Source organism: Gopherus flavomarginatus, chromosome 3 (assembly GCF_025201925.1).
Source record: "Gopherus flavomarginatus isolate rGopFla2 chromosome 3, rGopFla2.mat.asm, whole genome shotgun sequence".
NCBI classification, from domain to species: domain Eukaryota; kingdom Metazoa; phylum Chordata; order Testudines; family Testudinidae; genus Gopherus; species Gopherus flavomarginatus.
The window spans coordinates 17,236,190-17,256,782 of NC_066619.1; the positions used below are offsets into that span (position 1 = coordinate 17,236,190).

Here is a 20,593-nt window from a genome sequence, read left to right on the forward strand (position 1 = left end):
ATCAATCCCCGATAGATCAATCACTACCCGCCGATCTGGCAGGTAGTGTAGACCTGCCTTCAGTGTGTAGCAGGCTACTGCAGTGTAGATTTACACCCCAGCTTGCTGCACACTAACTGTTTGTCTAGACAAGCCCTCAGACTCTCTCATTCTACCACGACATGGAAATCCCCCAGATTGTTACAGTCAGAAATAGTCCATGGCACATTCACTTTGCAAAGCTGACCTAAATTCTGAAGAGCTATTCTAACCAAAAATGTAGCCCTACAAAATCGCATTGCATTTACAGCACTATTCTCTGTCAAATATTGAATGTTTTTTTCATAAGCTGAAAACCACACAGACCAGAGCTAGCTTCCACCCCAGCTTGGGAACCAAATCCGTGTTTTCCAGGTCATATGGAAGAGAATGAAATCTGTTGTTGCTGTGCACGCTGTATCTCAAAGATCTTCTGGGGTCTCGGATGCATGTAGAATTATACTTTACTAGACTGACAAATGTATTCTTTTTTCCAACTGCGGCTGTTGCCACCAGATATAGCACATCCTCAAGCTGCACGCTCTCTCTGTTGTGTGGGTGTTGTATACACACACCCCACTAACTGTGCCAAACCTCAAAGAAAATTGTTAAATAGAAACAAACAGGTTTGTTCCTTGTTCAAGAAAAACTTTGCTTCTCTCTCTTGAGACCTGATCCAGAAAAGATACAGCCCATTTCTATGAAATTCCCCTGCAGGTGACATGACAGAGAGAGAACAACAATATTTCCTTGTTTGGGGATTTATTCGTTCTCTTTGCTACATGTGAAAGGCGAGTAGACTTACTTTGGCCACGCATCTGTGTGATGTCTGAAAAGGGATCCTTCTCACCTAAGGATGCGCAGCTACCCACAGCAAATAGAACAAAATATATTTTCCATGTAGGTGCTTATGTTATGGAGCCAAACAGCTGTGGTAGCAAACACACAAGAAGAATCCCATATGTTTTGTTTGCCTTTAACGCTGTGTATTTAATTACAACAAATAATATACACGTGGAATAGTGACAAGGCTCTCGCGGAAGACCGCACAGTGCATTTCAGAAGTGGGCAGGGAATTCTAATCTAATTCTGTCTTCCTATGACCCAGTGCAGAGAGAAACATGGCCATGTCCCTTCTGTCATAGCCCATACACTAGCTGCAAGGAAAAAAGGTGGAGTAGGAGCTAGTGTGCTGTTGCTGTGCTGTCTGAACTTTCCTAATTGGCATGAAGTATAATGCTATTTTAAATGTGTTATTCAGACTGAACATCATATGTGTTACTTATACTGCTGGCTCGGTAATAATATGAAAGGACTCCAAACTAAATTTGTTTCTAACATGCAATTGGCTTTTTATCAAGAGAACCATCTACAGAGATACTGTAATTACAGCTAGCATTCAAGCCATGTGCACACAGACTAACTTTCTGGTCCTGTCTCCAAACTCTTCCCACCTGCAATCTGTAGTACTCCTTCCAAGTTCCATGCAGGTTGCCACAGTATGAAGAGCAAACCATTTGAGGTGGATTTTTTTTTTTAATAGAAGGAAAACAGTCTGATGTATATGACACATTTTGATTGCAAACCTACAGTTCAGATCTTTTAGGGCAGCCTTGTATAAACATGGATTTTAAAAGATGTTAGTGTCTCATTCACTGCTGACTGATGCTGGGGTTAACAGCGTGTATGTGACTGCTTGTATAAGTAAACTAGCAATAGGTGCTATATGCAGCCACACAAAATGAGACTCTGGCTTCCCATGTCTCCCATGGGAGGGCTTTGGCTTCCTCGACCACGGGATGCTATTCGAGGAAGGACTGCTAGGCACAGATGGTGTTCACCTTTCGAGGAGGGGAAAGGCCTTATTTGCGCACAGACTGGCTAACCTAGTAAGGAGAGCTTTAAACTAGGTTTGACGGGGACAGGTGAGCAAAGCCCACAGGTAAGTGGGGAACAAGACCTGGGAGATGGGTTGGAAACAGGAGGGAGCACGGGCTATAATGGCAGAAAGAAAGGAGGGTCAGGGCAAAGCTGGGAGGCAAGATCAAACCAGTATCTTAGATGCCTTTATACAAATGCAAGAAGTATGGGTAATAAGCAGGAAGAACTGGAAGTGCTAATAAATAAATACAACTATGACATTGTTGGCATTACTGAAGCTTGGTGGGATAATACACACGACTGGAATGTTGGTGTGGATGGGTATAGTTTGCTCAGGAAGGATAGACAGGGGAAAAAGGGAGGAGGTGTTGCCTTATATATTAAAAATGTACACACTTGGACTGAGGTAGAGATGGACATAGGAGAGGGGAGTGTTGAGAGTCTCTGGGTTAGGCTAAAAGGGGTAAAAAACACGGGTGATGTCGTGCTGGGAGTCTACTACAGGCCACCTAATCAGATGGAAGAAGTGGATGAGGCTTTTTTCAAACAACTAACAAAATCATCCAAAGCCCAAGATTTGGCGGTGATGGGGGACTTCACCTATCCAGATATATGTTGGGAAAAATAACACCGCGAGGCACAGACTATCCAATAAGTTCCTGGACTGCATTGCAGACAACTTTTTATTTCAGAAAGTTGAAAAAGCTACCAGGGAGGAAGCTATTCTAGATTTGATTTTAACAAATAGGGAGGAACTTGTTGAGAATTTGAAAGTAGAAGGAAGCTTGGGTGAAAGTGATCATGAAATCATAGAGTTTGCAATTCTAAGGAAGGGTAGAAGGGAGTACAGCAAAATAGAGACAATGGATTTCAGGAAGGCGGATTTTGGTAAGCTCAGAGAGCTGATAGGTAAGTTCCCATGGGAATCAAGACTGAGAGGAAAAACAACTGAGGAAAGTTGGCAGTTTTTCAAAGGGACGCTATTAAGGGCCCAAAAGCAAGCTATTCCAATGGTTAGGAAAGATAGAAAATGTGGCAAAAGACCACCTTGGCTTAACCACGAGATCTTGCGTGACCTACAAAATAAAAAGTCATTATATAAAAAATGGAAACTAGGTCAGATTACAAAGGACGAATATAGGCAAATAACACAGGAATGCAGAGGCAAGATTAGAAAGGCAAAGGCACAAAATGAGCTCAAACTAGCTATGGGAATAAAGGGAAACAAGAAGACTTTTTATCAATACATTAGAAGCAAGAGGAAGACCAGGGACAGGGTAGGCCCACTGCTCAGTGAGGAGGGGGAAACAGTAACGAGAGACTTGGAAATGGCAGAGATGCTTAATGACTTCTTTGTTTCGATCTTCACTGAGAAGTCTGAAGGAATGTCTAGTATAGTGAATGCTTATGGGAAGGGGGTAGGTTTAGAAGATAAAATAAAAAAAGAGCAAGTAAAAAATCACTTAGAAAAGTTAGATGCCTGCAAGTCACCAGGGCCTGATGAAATGCATCCTAGAATACTTAAGGAGTTAGTAGAGGAGGTATGTGAGCCTCTAGCTATTATCTTTGGGAAATCATGGGAGACGGGGGAGATTTCAGAAGACTGGAAGGGGGCAAATATAGTGCCCATCAATGAAAAGGGAAATAAAAACAACCCAGGAAACTACAGACCAGTTAGTTTAACTTCTGTGCCAGGGAAGATAATGGAGCAGGTAATTAAAGAAATCATCTGCAAACACTTGGAAGGTGGTAAGGTGATAGGGAATAGCCAGCATGGATTTGTAAAGAACAAATCGTGTCAAACTAATCTGATAGCGTTCTTTGATAGGATAACGAGCCTTGTGGATAAGGGAGAAGCGGTGGATGTGATATACCTAGACTTTAGTAAGGCATTTGATACGGTCTCGCATGATATTCTTATAGATAAACTAGGAAAGTACAATTTAGATGGGGCTACTATAAGGTGGGTGCATAACTGGCTGGATAACCGTACTCAGAGAGTAGTTATTAATGGCTCCCAATCCTGCTGGAAAGGTATAACAAGTGGGGTTCCACAGGGATCTGTTTTGGGACCGGCTCTGTTCAATATCTTCATCAACGATTTAGATGTTGGCATAGAAAGTATGCTTATTAAGTTTGCGGATGATACCAAACTGGGAGGGATTGCAACTGCTTTGGAGGACAGGGTCAAAATTCAAAACGATCTAGACAAATTGGAGAAATGGTCTGAGGTAAACAGGATGAAGTTCAATAAAGATAAATGCAAAGTGCTCCACTTAGGAAGGAACAATCAGTTTCACACATACAGAATGGGAAGAGACTGTCTAGGAAGGAGTATGGCAGAAAGAGATCTAGAGGTCATAGTGGACCACAAGCTTAATATGAGTCAACAGTGTGATACTGTTGCAAAAAAAGCAAATGTGATTCTGGGATGCATTAACAGGTGTGTTGTAAACAAGACACGAGAAGTCATTCTTCCGCTTTACTCTGCGCTGGTTAGGCCTCAACTGGAGGATTGTGTCCAGTTGTGGGCACCGCATTTCAAGAAAGATGTGGAGAAACTGGAGAGGGTCCAGAGAAGAGCAACGAGAATGATTAAAGGTCTTGAGAACATGACCTATGAAGGAAGGCTGAAGGAATTGGGTTTGTTTAGTTTGGAAAAGAGAAGACTGAGAGGGGACATGATAGCAGTTTTCAGGTATCTAAAAGGGTGTCATCAGGAGGAGGGAGAAAACTTGTTCACCTTAGCCTCCAATGATAGAACAAGAAGCAATGGGCTTAAACTGCAGCAAGGGAGATTTAGGTTGGACATTAGGAAAAAGTTCCTAACTGTCAGGGTAGTTAAACACTGGAATAGATTGCCTAGGGAAGTTGTGGAATCTCCATCTCTGGAGATATTTAAGAGTAGGTTAGATAAATGTCTATCAGGGATGGTCTAGACAGTATTTGGTCCTGCCATGAGGGCAGGGGACTGGACTCGATGACCTCTCGAGGTCCCTTCCAGTCCTAGAGTCTATGAGTCTGGATAGGGGAAACACTAATTCAAGAGAGGCAGTGTGGTATAATGGTTAGAACAAGGCATTAGGAGTCATGGCTTCTGGGAACTATTCCCAATCCTGCCAATTACTCCTTCTGTGGCTTGTGCAAGTCATGTAGTGTCTGTGTCTCTCTACCCACTGTAAAGCAGAAATAAAACATACCTACCATATAGGAGAGTTGTGTTTATAAGTGATTTGATTTGATACTCTGGGATAAAGAGCCCCATATAGAGCAAAGTATCAATGTGGATGATTCTTGAGGCAGAGAAAGAAGCAAGTATTCCCTATTACCCTCCCCCAAATAGATTTATATGGGTTGCTACATGAACACTCTATAGAGATGGACAGACTCAGTAGCAGTGGCTGCAAGGGACCAGAAAATGAGCAAGTCCAGGCTTAATTTCCATTTCTGGAATCAGAAATTGGCCTTTTTCAGTTCTCAAAGCCCAAATATAGATCCAGATCCAGGTCTCTACACTTGAAGCCCTTCCAGTCTGGGTGCATGTGGCAGCAGAATGTTACTATTAAGCATAGCTTCATGAGAGAGACCATGAAAAGTAAAGCCAACTTTTATTTTCATTTTCCACTCAGATATTTGTCAATCACAGAGTTGACCAAGGAATGAAGGAATTCCTCCCATTCTTACCCTTACAGATTGGTACCAAAATACAAATGAACATGTTACCCTTCCATCTCAGACTTTGCCAATCAGTGACACATCCCCCATTTTGGAATGACACAAAGCATGAATCTTAATAAAGATGTTCTCCTCCTCCCTCTGGAACACACTGGACTATTCGCATTTCTGGAGGAGAAATGAGCTGCATTGTTAGCTGACTATCCTACTCCACTCTTGATAATACTCTTGTTCTCCTTGGTAAAGGTCCCAGATCCTATCTGTCTTTATAAATATACTAAATCTAATGGTTTGTCATGATGTAAGATTTTGGCAGCCACCAAAGTGCACAGGCATGTGGCCAACAACCTACCAAGTCTAATGTTTAGAATATTTACCACTGGACCTTAAATTCAAAGGGAGTTGCACCTGCTTATGCCAGATTTGAATTTAGCCTCATGTCTTTAAGATCTGGAGGAAAGCAACCGAGCCTATAGAAACCATGCTCTCAAACCCTGAAGGAGCAATTTGTTTAGGTAACAAAAGTTCTAGGCTGTGTGGGACTGCTCTTTCACAACAATAGCATGTGGCAGTGCTGGAGTTGTATGTGTTTGTTGCGCTGAACAATTCATATATTGAATATAGCCCTTTTTTTGTTTGCAAACACTAAGGGAGGGGTACCTCAGTGGTTTGAGCATTGGCCTGCTAAACCCAGGGTTGTGAGCTCAAGCCTTGAGGGAGCCACTTAAGGATCTGGGGCAAAATCAGTACTTGGTCCTGCTAGTGAAGGCTGGGGTCTGGACTCAATGACCTTTCAAGGTCCCTTCCAGTTCTAGGGGATAGGATATCTCTATTTATTTATAAGGGTAGGTCTACACTGCAATTACAAACCCATGGCTGGCTCGTGTCAGCTGACATAAACTTTTGGGGCTCTGGCTGCAGGGCAGTAGAACTACAGTATAGATGTCCGAGCTGCGGGCTTGGGCTGGATCCCAGGCTCTGGGACCTTCCCTCATTGCCGGGTCCCAGAGCCCAGGTTGCAGCTCAAGCCTGGATGTTTACACTGTAGTTTTATAGCCATGCAGCCTGAGCACCATGAGCCTGAATCAGGTGACACGGGTCAGCTGCCTGTGTTTTATTGCAGTGTAGAACATACCTTTGCAGGTCTCTGGGAAAACCCAAGTTGCTGAGAACTCAGTAGGTGTCACTCTCTTCTCCAGCACAAAGTTAAGCTGTGCTGTATGATTACTGTGGCCCCACTACCGCAGCATCTGAGCAGCTGACCACGCAGTCATTAATGTATTTATCCTCATGGCATCCCTGTGCTTTACAGAAGTCCTATTATCCTTTTTCCAGATGGGGAACAGAGGCACAGAGAAATGGCTAGATTCACAACAGAACGTAGGCACCTGCCTGCTACTTCAGGCACCAAAATCAGGACCCTCTGGAATCCACAAAGCCCCTGCTCAATTGCCTCTGAGCCTGTAGGTGCCTAAACTCACTTGGCATCTAAATGTTTGCAGTAAAAATTTCCTGTGTTTCTGCCTCTGAGCATACGCACTGCAGTCCCATGCCAGACATCTAAGTCTCAGAGGGATGCACCAACCAGGGGAATATACGTGTTCCTCTACTTCACTCACCCATGGGGCCTGAGCCTGTAAGCATGCTGAGACCTCACCATATGGATTGGGCCCCATTGGTGAGCTTGTGTGTGATTTGGGGAGGGAAGAAGAGGTGCTCCCTCATAACTGTTAGCCCAGTGGTTAGAGTGCTCACTTGGGACACCCCCTGTTCAAGTCCCCCCTCAGGTAAAGGGATTTGAACCTGCATCTGCTACCTCTCAGGTGAGTGCCCTAATCCCTGGGTTGTGGGACATGCTGCTGTGGGTGCTCTCAGTCCCTCCTGTTGAAGCAGTTCCACTGTGGATAAATAATTGTGAAAAGATCCTTGGAGGAGGGGAGCAGATCTTGGGTCTCTTGGGTCTGGGCTCTAACCACCAGGCTACAGAGTCATTCTCATGCTTGCTTTTTCTCTCTCTCTCTGGCCCCAATGATTCTTTCATTATTAAGCCACAGTGGAACAACTTCAGCTGGAGAGACAGTTACACACTCACCTGAGAGGTGGCAGGTCCCTGTACAAATCCCTGAACTCCCTCAGGTGGGGGAACCTGAATTGAGGGTTCCCCCATCCCAAATGAGTACCCCAACCACTTAGGCTAAAAGTTATGAGGGAGCTGCTGCTGCTGCCCCTCTGCCCCTTGGGCTTCTTGACAAAACAGCATAGGCGCCTAACCCCAAGGGAGGGTTTACAGCTGAGAGTCCCAGGCAGAGGCAAGTGCCTCCCTGTAGCCTGGACTCTAGGCACTTATCTCTGACAGAGGGGTGGGTCTTATAGGGTTGCCAACTTTCTACTCAGACAAAACCAAACACCTTTGCCCTGCCTCTTCTCCGAGGCCCTGCCCCCGCTCACTCCATCCACCCCTCCCTCTGTTGGTTGCTCTCCCCACCCTCACTCACTCGCTCATTTTCACCTGGCTGGCTCGGGGGCTGGGCTGTGGAAGGGGGTGAGGGCTCTAGGGTGGGGCCAGAAATGAGTTTGGGGTGCAGGAGGTGCTCCGAGCTGGGATCAAGCGGTTTGGAGGGCAGGAGGGGGATCAGGACTGGGGCAGGGGGTTGGGACATGGGGGGTGGGGTCAGGGGTGCAGGCTCTGGGTGGCGCTTACCTCAGGCAGCTCCCAGAAGCAATGGCATGTCCCCTCTCCAGCTACTTTGCAGAAGTGCGGCCAGGCAGCTCTGCGCGCTGACCTGTCCACAGGCATTACTCCTGCAGCTCTCATTGGCTGCGATTCCGGGCCAATGGGAGCTGCGGAGCTGGCATTTCGGGCAGGGGCAGCACGCGGAGCCCCCTGGCTGCCCCTACATCTAGGAACCAGAGGGAGGACATGCCATTGCTGCCGGGAACCGCACGGAGCCATGGCAGGCAGGGAGCCTGCCTTAGCCCTGCTGTGTCACCGACCAGACTTTTAATGGCGGTGCTGATTGGAGCCACCAGGGTACCTTTTTGACCAGGCGTTCCGGTCGAAAACCGGACACCTGGCAACCTTAGGGTCTGAGCTCACAGCTCTCGGCTTGGCATCACCCATTGGCTTGCTTCGGCGAGGAGTCACTTGGCTTGCTGCTGGCTTTTGTGAATCCCATGCTGAGGTGCCTAACTCTCCCCACGCTCAGGCTCCGAACTCAGGCTTTGTGAATCCTAGTGTTTTTTCTGGGTGCCTAAAAGTTAAGGATGGTGATGCTCAGTGTCACACACCTAAGGTTTTTTTTGTGAACTTAGTTCTAAGTGACTGGCCCAAAGTCACACAGAGCAGGGACTTTAAACCAGGTCTCCAAAGCCTTAGGGTAGTGGGTTAAGAGCTGAGCCATCCTTCCTGTCTACTGCTGTTAGAAGAACCACCTTCATTTTACATGGATAATACAGCAATACCATGAAAAGCCCAGTCAGGAACTCTGATCCTATTGGGCTGAGCCCTGTTCAAACACATATAAAGTCAGTCCTTACCTTGCAGAATTTAGTCTAAGAGTGGCATAAGGCATGCCTGTTATTTGAGGCTGCTTTATGAAGTTAAACGGTAGTTCGATTCCATCCTAGAGGTGGCTTCTCTTCAGCGGCAGGTGAAGGTATTCCTGTGTATAGTTTGCATGTCAGCTGATAAAGTTTGTAAAGCACATTAAAGTCCTTCTGAATGAAAGGCACTACTGAAAGGGTAAGATCATTATCATAGCTTGGGCTGAAGCAGCTTTTCAATTACCTTGGCTTGTGCAGAGCACGAATGCAAGCCAGATATTTGTGTACCAGTGGGAGTGCCTCCTCTCCCCCAGTGCAGCATTTACGTACAAAAGAAGAAAAAAACCCCAACTGACCAGCTTTTAAACAAAAAGAACGTAAATTACAAACCGAAGAAAAACATGACAAATTCTTTACTCTGGGCTGCTTAGCACATAATGCCTTGTGCATGTCATGCACCGCTAATACAGTTTTTTTGCAATTCAGTTAAGCATGCTTGTGCTATCTAATTGGACAGTTGGAGACACAAGTATTATTAAATCTTAGATGTTTGCAGATAACCTCATAAAATATTCAAACATTAAAAAAGAAAACCCAGCAAAACACAAAGTATGTATTATTGGCCCTTTATGTTTTCAGTTTAAAAAGACAGAATTAAGCATGTGACAAAAGCTGCTAATGATGTGTGCGTTTGGAGAGCATAACTAATTAATTTCCTAAAGGTCATAACTGCTATTTCCCACCTATTGCTTTGCTCATGTTTAACCTTCAAGGAGAAAGAATTTACATAAGAGGAGCATATTTGATGTTCTTATCAAATCAATCAATCTCTTCTTTTTTTCCAGGAGGAGGGCTGAGAACCACTGAGGGATAACCAGGCGGTATGATGCAGGCAGCTCCACCAGCAATAAACGTTACAACCGGCTATAAAGATCAAATGACACTTGGGTTGGTTAACGAAAGCTATACAAGGGGAAAATGTTGGAATACTGAGCATGGAAATTTACTGTGCTGAGCTCAGCTGATGAAAAACAAGTTTCAGTCAGAAAAGCGGTTTACTTCCGTCAACCCTTCTGCCTACCAAATGGAAAAAGAGGCCTGTGTATAGAGAGAGGGTGGCAGAAAGAATAACAGTCTTGCTGAACTAGTGGCTTCAGAGAAAGAAAACTGGCATTCAAATTCACCTCTGGAAAATGTGGCACTCCAGTTTGAAGGTTATTTGAGGAATTTGGGGGCTGAAGGTCATGGTTGGAAGCTAGCAGCATCTGAAGCAATTCTAGGTTCCCACATTAAATGCTGAAATCTGCTAGCTTGACTCCACTGTGAAGCAACACCTGAAGTAAGTGAGAACACAGAGACCTAGGGGAAAGGCTAATTACAACCCCAGCTAGCCTATTATTTCAGCAATATATTGTAGACTTCAGGGATAAAAAAGCAGAGGGGCTGAAGAACTTAGCAGAGTGGATCTTTTAATAGCCTCAAGAAAAATAAACTAACTGTGTTTTGATAGGAAGAACTATTTTTTCACTTTTTTTTCTGCATTCCAAATTTCAAAGCTCTTTGGAAAGTCTCCCTCCTCCCCTCCCCTCATCTATTTTGAAATATATCATTTTGCTCAGACGTCTGTTTTCACCATTTCTACGTATCTGGAAGTCTCTTTTTTTGAAACTATGGGCTCAGAACAAGCAACCCCTCAGGTATCTGTGGGTAATAATGACTTGCTTTATTTCAAGATACATTTATGATCTGGAAGTTCTTTGCCTTGCTCAGTTTTTCAAGTGGTAAAGAAAGATCAGAGTCCAACAATGGCAGAGAAGTGTGACTGTATCGCCAGCATGTATGGCTATGATCTGGGTTGCCGCTTTGTTGATTTCAGGCCCCTGGGCGTTGGTGCAAATGGACTTGTTCTGTCTGCGGTTGACAGCAAAAGCTGCCGCAAAGTGGCTGTGAAGAAGATCACCATCAGCGACGCGCGGAGCATGAAGCATGCCTTCCGAGAGATCAAGATCATCCGCCGGCTGGACCACGACAACGTTGTGAAAGTGTATGAGGTGTTGGGGCCTAAGGGAGCCGATCTGCAAGGGGAGTTTTTCAAGTTTAACACAGTGTACATAGTCCAGGAGTACATGGAGACTGACTTGGCTCGACTGCTGGAGCAAGGAACGTTGACTGAGGAACATGCCAAACTCTTCATGTACCAGTTGCTGAGAGGGCTGAAGTACATCCACTCAGCTAATATACTGCACAGAGACCTCAAGCCCGCCAACATTTTCATCAGCACAGAGGACCTGGTGTTGAAGATTGGTGACTTCGGGCTGGCAAGGATTGTAGATCAACATTACTCTCATAAGGTATGTGAAACGAAACTACTACTCTTCCTGCGTCAATCAGATTGTTGTCCCAAGGAGAGATGGGCTCAAAGCAAATCCCCAGAACTGATCAGCCCCCACAAATTTTGGAAGAGCTCAGCTCTGGATTCGTGTTCAGTTCTGGGCAGTGGACCTGATTCTGACTTTGATTACACTAGTTTTGCATCCACAGGATTCTATAGACCTCATTCGAGTTATTCCTGACTTAACACTGGTGTTAAGAGGAAAGCCTGCATCTTAGGCCCACTCTTCCATTGCTGCTTCTTCAGCCTCTTAGCATCTACATATTTGTGACTGCAAGCAATAGGACCACAGCACTTCTCCTAAGGGGAAATTACTTATTGTTCCTATTCTGGGCACCTGTTGGTATTATGCTCTATTTCTAGGAGATATTTCTGGGTGTCGGTGCATAGAACTTCCTCAAACCCCAGCACACTGCAGAATCATAGCAATCCATTTCTAGTGTATCATTTCTCAGATGCAGTCACCGTGGTCATATGCAGCCACCACAGGCTTTTTTTGCAGCCACAGCCCTCCTGGCAGTGATTGGGGGGGGAAGGGACTGCCTGCTGAATTTTGCTGTTGTAATTAGAGCACCTCAAACTTTTTGAGGTTTGTCCTATGTCAGGTTCTATTTCTGTCTTCCTGTTCCAGGGTGAATGGCTGCTGTAGCTATGCCATGGAATCTTCTCTCTCATGCACTGTTTAGTGCAGGGGTCGGCAACCTTTCAGAAGTGGTGTGCCGAGTCTTCATTTATTCACTCTAATTTAAGGTTTCACGTGCCAGTAATACATTTTAACATTTTTAGAAGGTCTCTTTCTATAAGTCTATAATATATAACTAAACTATTGTTGTATGTAAAGTAAATAAGGTTTTTAAAATGTTTAAGAAGCTTCATTTAAAATTAAATGAAAATGCAGAGCCCCCTAGACCGGTAGCCAGGACCTAGGCAGTGTGAGTGCCACTGAAAATCAGCTTGTGTGCCGCAGGTTGCCTATCCCCGGTTTAGTGGCTGTTCAACAGAAATTTGAACAGTGATTAGATTGAGCCCAAACTAATCCCCCAGACCTAACTACTCTTGGAGTACTTGAAATCTGGAGTACTTGGATCTGAGTGCTTCAGGCTGCATACCAAAAGAGCTGATTCTCCACTCTCTTCTGTTCCTTACCAGCTCATCAGCCAGGTTTGAACTTGGGCACTTAAGCACCAAAGCACATGTGAGCTGGAGGAGGTAGCAGCTAGCAGTAGCAGGCTGTTAAATTCTACGTGGCCTAGCTACTTTGGGGATGGGGACTATAACACACGTTTCACAGTTGTGTGGTGCTTTCATCTTTCACACGTAGGCAAAAGTGTGGCCACATCTGACTTTTCAATTCATGCTCACCGGTGGTGGAATTTTACACCCACTTTGCCTAGTGTAAATGGCTTTGCAGGGTGCAAACAGTGGAGAAACAGGCCTCGGCTTTCTCGTCAGCAGGACGCATTTGTATCACTTTTCATTCTTTAAGGTCAAATCCTGCAGGCCTGACTCAAGCTGCGCTCTCCTTGGTTTCTTCTGTGTTACTCTTGGCCTGCCACAGCCCTACTCTTCTAGTCTGTGCCATCTTGCCAGAAAGGATTGTATCAGAGCATCCACTAGGACTTAGCTGAAACCACCAAACACATTTCTCTAGTGCAGTCAGCCTAGTCTTTAGAGGTGAAATGGTGATAAGAACATAAGAATGGCCATAGTGGGTGAGACCAATAGTACATCTAGCCCAGTATCCTGTCTTCTGGCAGTGGCCGACGTCAGGTGCTTCAGAAGGAATGATCCGAGCAGGTGATCATCAAATGATCCATAGCCCATTCCCAGCTTCTACCAAACAGAGGTTAGGACACTTCAGAGCATGGTTTTGCATCTCTGCCCATCCTGGTTAATAGACATTGATGGACCTGTCCTCTAAACTTACCCAGTTCTTTTTTGAACTCTAGAAACACATACTGCACTTGATCACTATGCAGTGCTTTGGCTCAGTGGTTCTCGGGGTACGTAGAGTCCTTCCAGGGAGATACATCAACTCAGCCAGGTATTTTCTTAGTTTTACAACAAACTACATAGAAAGCAGTAGTAAAGTCAGTACAAACTAAAAGTTTCATATAAACAATTACTTTTTTTATACTATACATTGAAATGTAAGTACAATATTTGTATTCCAATTGATTTATTTGATAATTATATGGTAAAAATGAGAAAATAAGCAATTTTTCAGTAACAATGGGCTGTGACACTTGTATTTTTAATGTCTGATTTTGTAAGCAAGTAGTTTTTAAGTGAGGTGAAACTTGGGGGTACCCAAGACAAATCAGACTCCTGAAAGGGGAACAGTAGTCTGGAAAGGTTGAGAGCCACTGGTCTAGCTGACCTCATCTGGGATTTTAGTATGTGGAACAAGTGTAGAATATATCATAAACTGGTGTATCTAACCACTCTGCAATGCAAACCCTTTTCTGCTTTATCTGAATCAGTGAACAATGCACCGTGCGTATTCTGGTGCTGTTAGTAAACTAGGTCTATCTCTCTCAGTTTTTCTTATGTAAAAAAACATCCCATCCATCATTCATTGTATATTTTATATTCAACTAAAGATACATATTTGCCAATCTGTTTGCCCCTTATCACGAAATCAGTCAGATCTTGATTCTTGTTGTATGTATGTTCTGCTCTGGTTAGCCTGGCAGTCCCACTAATTAGTTCCTCTCACTTGTTTCTGAGACGAGACATCTAAATAATAAGACTGGGTTCTCTTTAGACTCCAGCCTATTAGGAAACAGAAAATCTGTCATTTAAGGCTTTACAAAGCACTATGTAAACTCAAGAAAACATCACAGATCCAACCAAGTAGATTGTAGTACCTGACTTACATTTTAAGTGCCCGATTAATGGCATATAACAGTTTAAGATTCTTACATAACTCTCTAAGCAGGAGAAACTGCAGCTATATAAAACACACCACCACCAAGTGTGAGGTCCAGCCAGCCCGCTCCTATATTTTGACCTAGTGCAGCATGATCAATGTGTACCATTCATTCTGTAATCATGTGACTAGTGTGTGTGCACCACTGCTCTCTACTGGAAGGACTTAGGATGGCTCAGCAGTGTGTCATAGGCCTTATACGAATTATAGCTAATGGAGATTCTTTATCTCAGTTGCAGCAAAAGGCTCAGCAATCTGGCTGTCACTGTGAAGTTCAGCTGTGCTGTGGTGTTCAGCACATTGACAAGTATGAAGTCCTTGGTGGCCACAGATTTACAATATCTGATGTTTACTAGAAAAGTATTTTGAATGGAGCTTAGGCAGAGATACCTTCATATAGTTAAACCTGGATTAGACTGTAAAATGTGTTGCTGCAGTATTTTCACAATCCCTTCATGTTTGCTACGGAAGGTTGGTTGTTTTTTTTGGGTGGGGGGGGTCTTTTTTTTTTTTTTTTTGGTACCAGACTGGACCAGTTCAAACCACTCCACTGTTGAGAGAAGGATAAATGATCAACTTGTCTTAACACAGCAAATTGCAGTGAAATGCTTGTGCAAAGGGAATATCCCGTTACTGAGAACTATGCCCATGGTACCTTGTTCAATGGCACTTTGTGCCCTTGCTGTACACTTTTACTGCTCCGCATGAGCTGATCGTAACTGTCTGACTAATCCAGATGAAAGAGAGAAATGCACAGAATGAGGAATGTAAAATATGTTCTGAGGGGGAGGAGGGAAATGCAGGTGGTGATTTCCATGGGGTTTTATCTAACATCCCTTGCCTTCAGCAATGAATAATAAAAGCAAATCCATCTGGACATTGCGTGATGCAACCCTCTGCTTGGGTAAGACAACGAGGAAGCAATATGCAGCCTAGGACTTGAAAAAGCTTGATGTTTAAGGCAGAGCTAGGACTTAATGCATCAAAGAACTGTCACTGGGGAGATTATTTCTCGTGCTGTGGAAGGTTGTGATTTGCCATAGAATGAAGCCAATAGTAATGACATGTCGCTCTTACAGAGTGGATTTTATCTCTAGATCGCAAAGTGCTTTATGAAGGAGATCAGTATCATTATCCCCATTTTACAGGTGGAGAAATTGAGGCTCAGAGATGGGACTTAACCATGGTCACCCAGCATACCAGTGGCAGAACCAGGAACAGATTTTCTGAGTTGTTGTCTAATCCTTCCTTCACTCATCCACACTGCCTCCCCCCCACCCACCCATGAAGGCAATGTGTCCTGTCTAGTCTGTTCAGCTTACACAGTATTGGCTTCTTATGTCTCTCCCACTAGGGATAGGTTCTGCTATTTTCATTCCCATCGGGCTGGATTGGCACCTTTCAGTTCAGGAAGTAAGTAATGCAAATAAGGGGCATTGTATAGCTGTGCTGACCCCTGAGCAGGCCTGGGATGGGTTATGACTTCTGATTGAACCCACTGAGTGATACTTCACTCTGTGAGTCGTCCCACTGAACTCAACGGGGCTACTCATGAAGTCTGCTGTCACTGAACCCACGAGTAGCAGAATCAGCCTGTCTGAGGCTACGTCTGACTACCCGCCGTATCGGCGGGTTAAAATCGATTGCTCGGGGATCGATATATCGCATCTCATCTAGACGCGATATATCGATCCCCAAGCGCGCTTATATCGATTCCGGAACTCCACCAACCCCAACGGAGTTACAGAATCGACAGGGGGAGCCGCGGACATCAATCCCGCGCGGTGAGGACGGGTGAGTAATCCGATCTTAGATATTCTACTTCAGCTACGTTATTCACGTAGCTGAAGTTGCGTATCTAAGATCAATTTCCCCCCCCGTAGTGTAGACCAGCCCTAAGGTAGCAGAGCCTGGCCTCTGGCTTTGTAGATACTTGTCAAAACTCCATCCTTCTGTCATTGAGAAATTAAAAAATATTGCAAAAAATGCACAGACTGCTGTTTACACAGGGCCTATCTGCGCACAGAGGGTGAAATCCTGACATCAGTGGGAGTTTTGCCATTGACTTAAATGGGGCTAGGATTTCACCCCATCATGCACTCCTGTTGGCTCTGCAGTGAGGGTTTGTCAAGTAATATTTTACACAGAGCTGAGCTGAAAGGGTAGTTTGGGTAGAAATGTAGGTGTGAAAGGGGTCCACCCACCCCCCGTGATAAGGCATGATTCAGTATGCCTATATGATCAGAGCTGTTGGTGCAAAAGGAAACAATTGAAAAAGGGTTTAAAGCACTAAATGTGGCTGTGGATCAGGGTTTGAATTTTAAATACCTTCGGGGTGTTGGGGGAGGTGGGTGTTCAAATCTTGTATTCCAGTTTGGATCCCTCTTTCAAAAAGCCGTGGTAATTTCAATCTCTATTAGAAACATATGGTGGAAAACATGCTGCCTGTTCTATTGAGGGTAAAACTGAGAGGGAAAGAAATGTAATTGTCTAACTTCAGAATGTGCCAAAAGGGGGGAGTGATGCCTGACGCTGTACCTTATAAGGGAGAAAGCAGCAAAGATTAGAATGGAGCTCACTGTTTAAAAACCATTATTTTTAACCTACCACATCTATCTGGATTATACTTATTCCTTCTTACGTAACCAGGAGCAAACCTTTGAGATGCAATTATCTTCTTTCACTGAGGTCAAGGACCAAATAAAGTATAAAGCCTCCCACTCCTTGGCACCTTGCATAGTGCATTATAATGCAAATACTGTACATTCCATATCGGGAGACTCAGATAACAGCACAAAGGTGAACTACACAAATCTGGCATTAAAAAGGTTTCATGAGAAATCTTGTTCTGTAGGGTTTATAGGTTAGCGAGGTAGGAAACTGGCTGTATGAACAGAACCTATCCTCATTGCACAGATTTCTATTGTACTGGGCTATACATACCCAAACTATCCGCCCTCTTATAATTAGCTTAAGGTTGAATTAAACCAGGAGAACCTAGTTCAAACCGGCATGGTCTGTGCTGTGATCAAGGCTGAAAGGTTGAAGGTCAAATGCCCTTTTCGTTCCAGCCACTGGAGTAGAGTTAACCACTTATAGTAATAGAATAGAACTGTAGGTCCATTAAATATTACTTAGGAGGACAAAGGACAAGTATTATGCCATGGCCAGTCGGGGCCATGCCCAGAAGTCCTTACTCAGAGCAACCTCTTATTTCCATCATTGGGGGTATTGCCTAAGTCAGGACAGTTTAAATTGGAGGTTGGGCAGAGTCTGTCACCTTTACTTCCATTGAGTAAGCGCCTTACTCCACCAGATCGAAGACATTGCTCGGGGCATGAGGTACTAACACATTGTTACAAGGGAGGCAGGTTCAGGGACTAGGAAAGAGCTCAGGAGTTGGACTTGGATATTTTAGGCCCTGCTTACCTGGGAAGCTATACTGGTTATACAGATATATTTATACCTGTTTAGTCCCATGTAGGCACTCTTCTCCCAGAGTGTCCACACAATGGTTAAACTATTGTAACTATATCTGTTTAAATTCACAGCTTAGCTTAGACCAGGAAAATGTCCCTGTACAGAAAAGGCCTTAGAAGCAGAAAGCAAGGGAGGATGCGGGGTGGGCGGGGTTTCAAAGCCAAGTCTTCCCCTTAGAATCTATACATGGTTCTTGCCATACACTGTCAGAAAATGTGGTTCATAACCAGAGGTGAAAGTAAGCCGGTACGACCCAGTATGGTGTACTGGCAAGAGCTGGTACTCTGTACCAGACCGGCTTCCTCAGGTGGCAATTTAAAGGGCCTGGGGCTCCCACCAGTGGCTGGAGCCCCGGGCCCTTTGAATTGCCACCCGAGTCCCGCTGCCAGAGCCAGCAGAGATTTAAAGGGCCCGGGGTGGTAGTGGCGGCTGGGACCCCTGGGGCTCCGTTGGCAATTTAAAGGCCACGGGGCTCCACTGCGGTAGTGGTGGCTGGGAGCCCCTGGACCTTTAAATCGCCGTCGGCGCCCCCGGCCGCCGCTGCTACCCAGGGCTCCAGCAGCAGGGCTCAGGTGGTGATTTAAAGGGCCCGGGGCTGCATTGCGATAACGGTGGCTGGAGCCCCGGGCCCTTTAAATGGCCCCTGAGCCCCAGGGCTCCCAGCCACCTCTGCAGCTGGTAGTTCCGACAGTGATTTAAAAGCCCCAGGGCTCCCAGCTGCCACTACATCAGCTGGAGCCTGGAGCCCTTTAAATCTGGATTTAAAGGGTCCAGGGTTCTAAAGGCCCCACCTCTTTGGGTTGAGGCCCCGCCCCTTCTGGTTGAGACCCTGACCCCTGCTCAGGACTCCAGCGTATTGGTAACTCGTTTAAGTTACTTTAACCCTTGTCCACAACTGCCTCTGTAGCACCATCTGCCCTGTCCCTGGAGAGCTCACTGTGTTGTGTTAGATCCGTATACAGGAATGGGGTGTTCTGGGGGTAGGACTGAATTGCTGGTAGGAAGAGTTTACCACACAGACCTTCCTTCCTAGAGCTGAGCCCAATGACAAGAACCTGAACCTTTGCTAACTTTTCTGGGAAAACGTTCTGTGGTTTGAATCTTCCCTGACTTTATAGGATGGAAGGTCCCAAAATGGTGGCAGATGGATAGTCCTTGGGAGCAGGGCTGGTGGTAGTGTATCATTTATTGTGGGGGCAAGTGGGTATTTTGAGGTCCCTGGATGCTGCTGTTTTGAAAAACAAACAACCTTCCAGGTGTTCAGGAACTAGTCAGAACCCTGGAAAATCTTGGAGTTTAAGAGCTTAAAAAAGTAAAATGTGGCTACTGTGTTACTATTTTGCTGTGATTTATAATTTTGGTCTTTCTGATCGGAATCAGAATCACCTTGAAGATTGTTTGGTGGTGCAAATGTCCCGCTGGTGGCACCAGGCCTGCTTGGGAGCAGCGTAAATGTGCAGGGAGGGGAGCCTCGGGATCCATGTAGGGTAAGCAGTGTCTGACTTGCAGAATGCTGTGTCCTTCAGCTAGTCCGAGGGCTTGGCTACACTGGAGAGTTGCAGCACTGTAAATCCACCACCAGCGCTGCAACTTACTCACCGTCCACACTTGCAGGGCACATACAGCGCTGCATCTCCCTGGCTGCAGCGCTGGTTGTACTCCTGCTCTGCCTCGGGTATAAGGATTGCGGCACTGGTGATGCAGCGCTGCTCCGCGAGTGTGGCCACCAAAAGCGCTGTAATTGGCCTCCAGGGTATTAGGAGGTATCCCAGAATGTTCACAACAAACCGGAAGAGTGGCTGAACTCCGGGCTCCTCCTGTTTGCTCGAGAAGAGGCAGGCAGGGGAATTGCTTTGGAATGTTCACAGCTGTTTGCTTGAGTAGAGAAGCCACACGGCGGAGGGGGAAGGAGGAGTCCGTGTTGGAGCAGCTGCTTATGTGGTCTGAAGGCTATTTAGGAGTGCATAATTTGCATTTAGTGAAAAAGAGAGGGGTGGGGAAAGGGGTCGAAACTTTTAAAATGATTGAAGGTTGGTGCTGTATATCTTCCAGTCCATAGAACTTGCAAGGCAGGGAGCTGACACAGTGTCAGCTCCAAAAATCCACTCTCTCTGTCTCCCCCACGCTCCGTCACACTCCACCCCCCTCTTTTGAAAAGCACGTTGCAGCCACTTGAACCCTGGGATAGCTGCCCACAATGCACCACTCCCAACAGCGCTGCAAATGCTGCAAATGTGGCCACACTGCAGCGCTGGTAGTTGTCAGTGTGGCCACACTGCAGCGCTTTCCCTACACAGCTGTAACTCCCAGCACTGCACACCTCCAAGTGTAGCCAAGGCCTGAGAGATCTGAGCTCTAATGCCTGAACCTGTTTGTTTCATCAGGGGTGGGGGAACAAAGCCAACCCCCCTCCTCGATGGAATAATCTGGGAAGCTCAATAAGGGCTACTTTACAGTTTCCCTTTCCCACTCTCGCAGACCCTGGGTTTGCATGGGAGGAGTGACCCAGCTCCAAAAGTGGAACTTTCTCTAAAGCAATTACTGGTTATATACTGTAGCCTCCTCTGTGCAGCAATATATTCACAGGCAGCTACAGCATCCCACAAAGTAATCTATTTAAGGTACTGAAGTCAATTCCACCCTCAGTTATTAAAACAACACATGCTGTATTT

General features: G+C 45.4%; 1 protein-coding gene across 3 annotated transcripts in view; it reads left to right on the forward strand.

Moving 5' to 3' along the window:
* Nucleotides 1-20,593, forward strand: part of MAPK4 (mitogen-activated protein kinase 4) — a 174,135-nt gene that overhangs the window by 81,960 nt on the left and 71,582 nt on the right. For all 3 annotated transcript variants that reach the window (XM_050944722.1, XM_050944723.1, XM_050944721.1), the window contains one exon: nucleotides 9,963-11,468. In XM_050944722.1, the coding sequence (XP_050800679.1) occupies nucleotides 10,923-11,468 (546 nt within the window). In that variant the 5' untranslated portion in view covers nucleotides 9,963-10,922. The remainder of the gene's footprint in view (nucleotides 1-9,962; nucleotides 11,469-20,593) is intronic.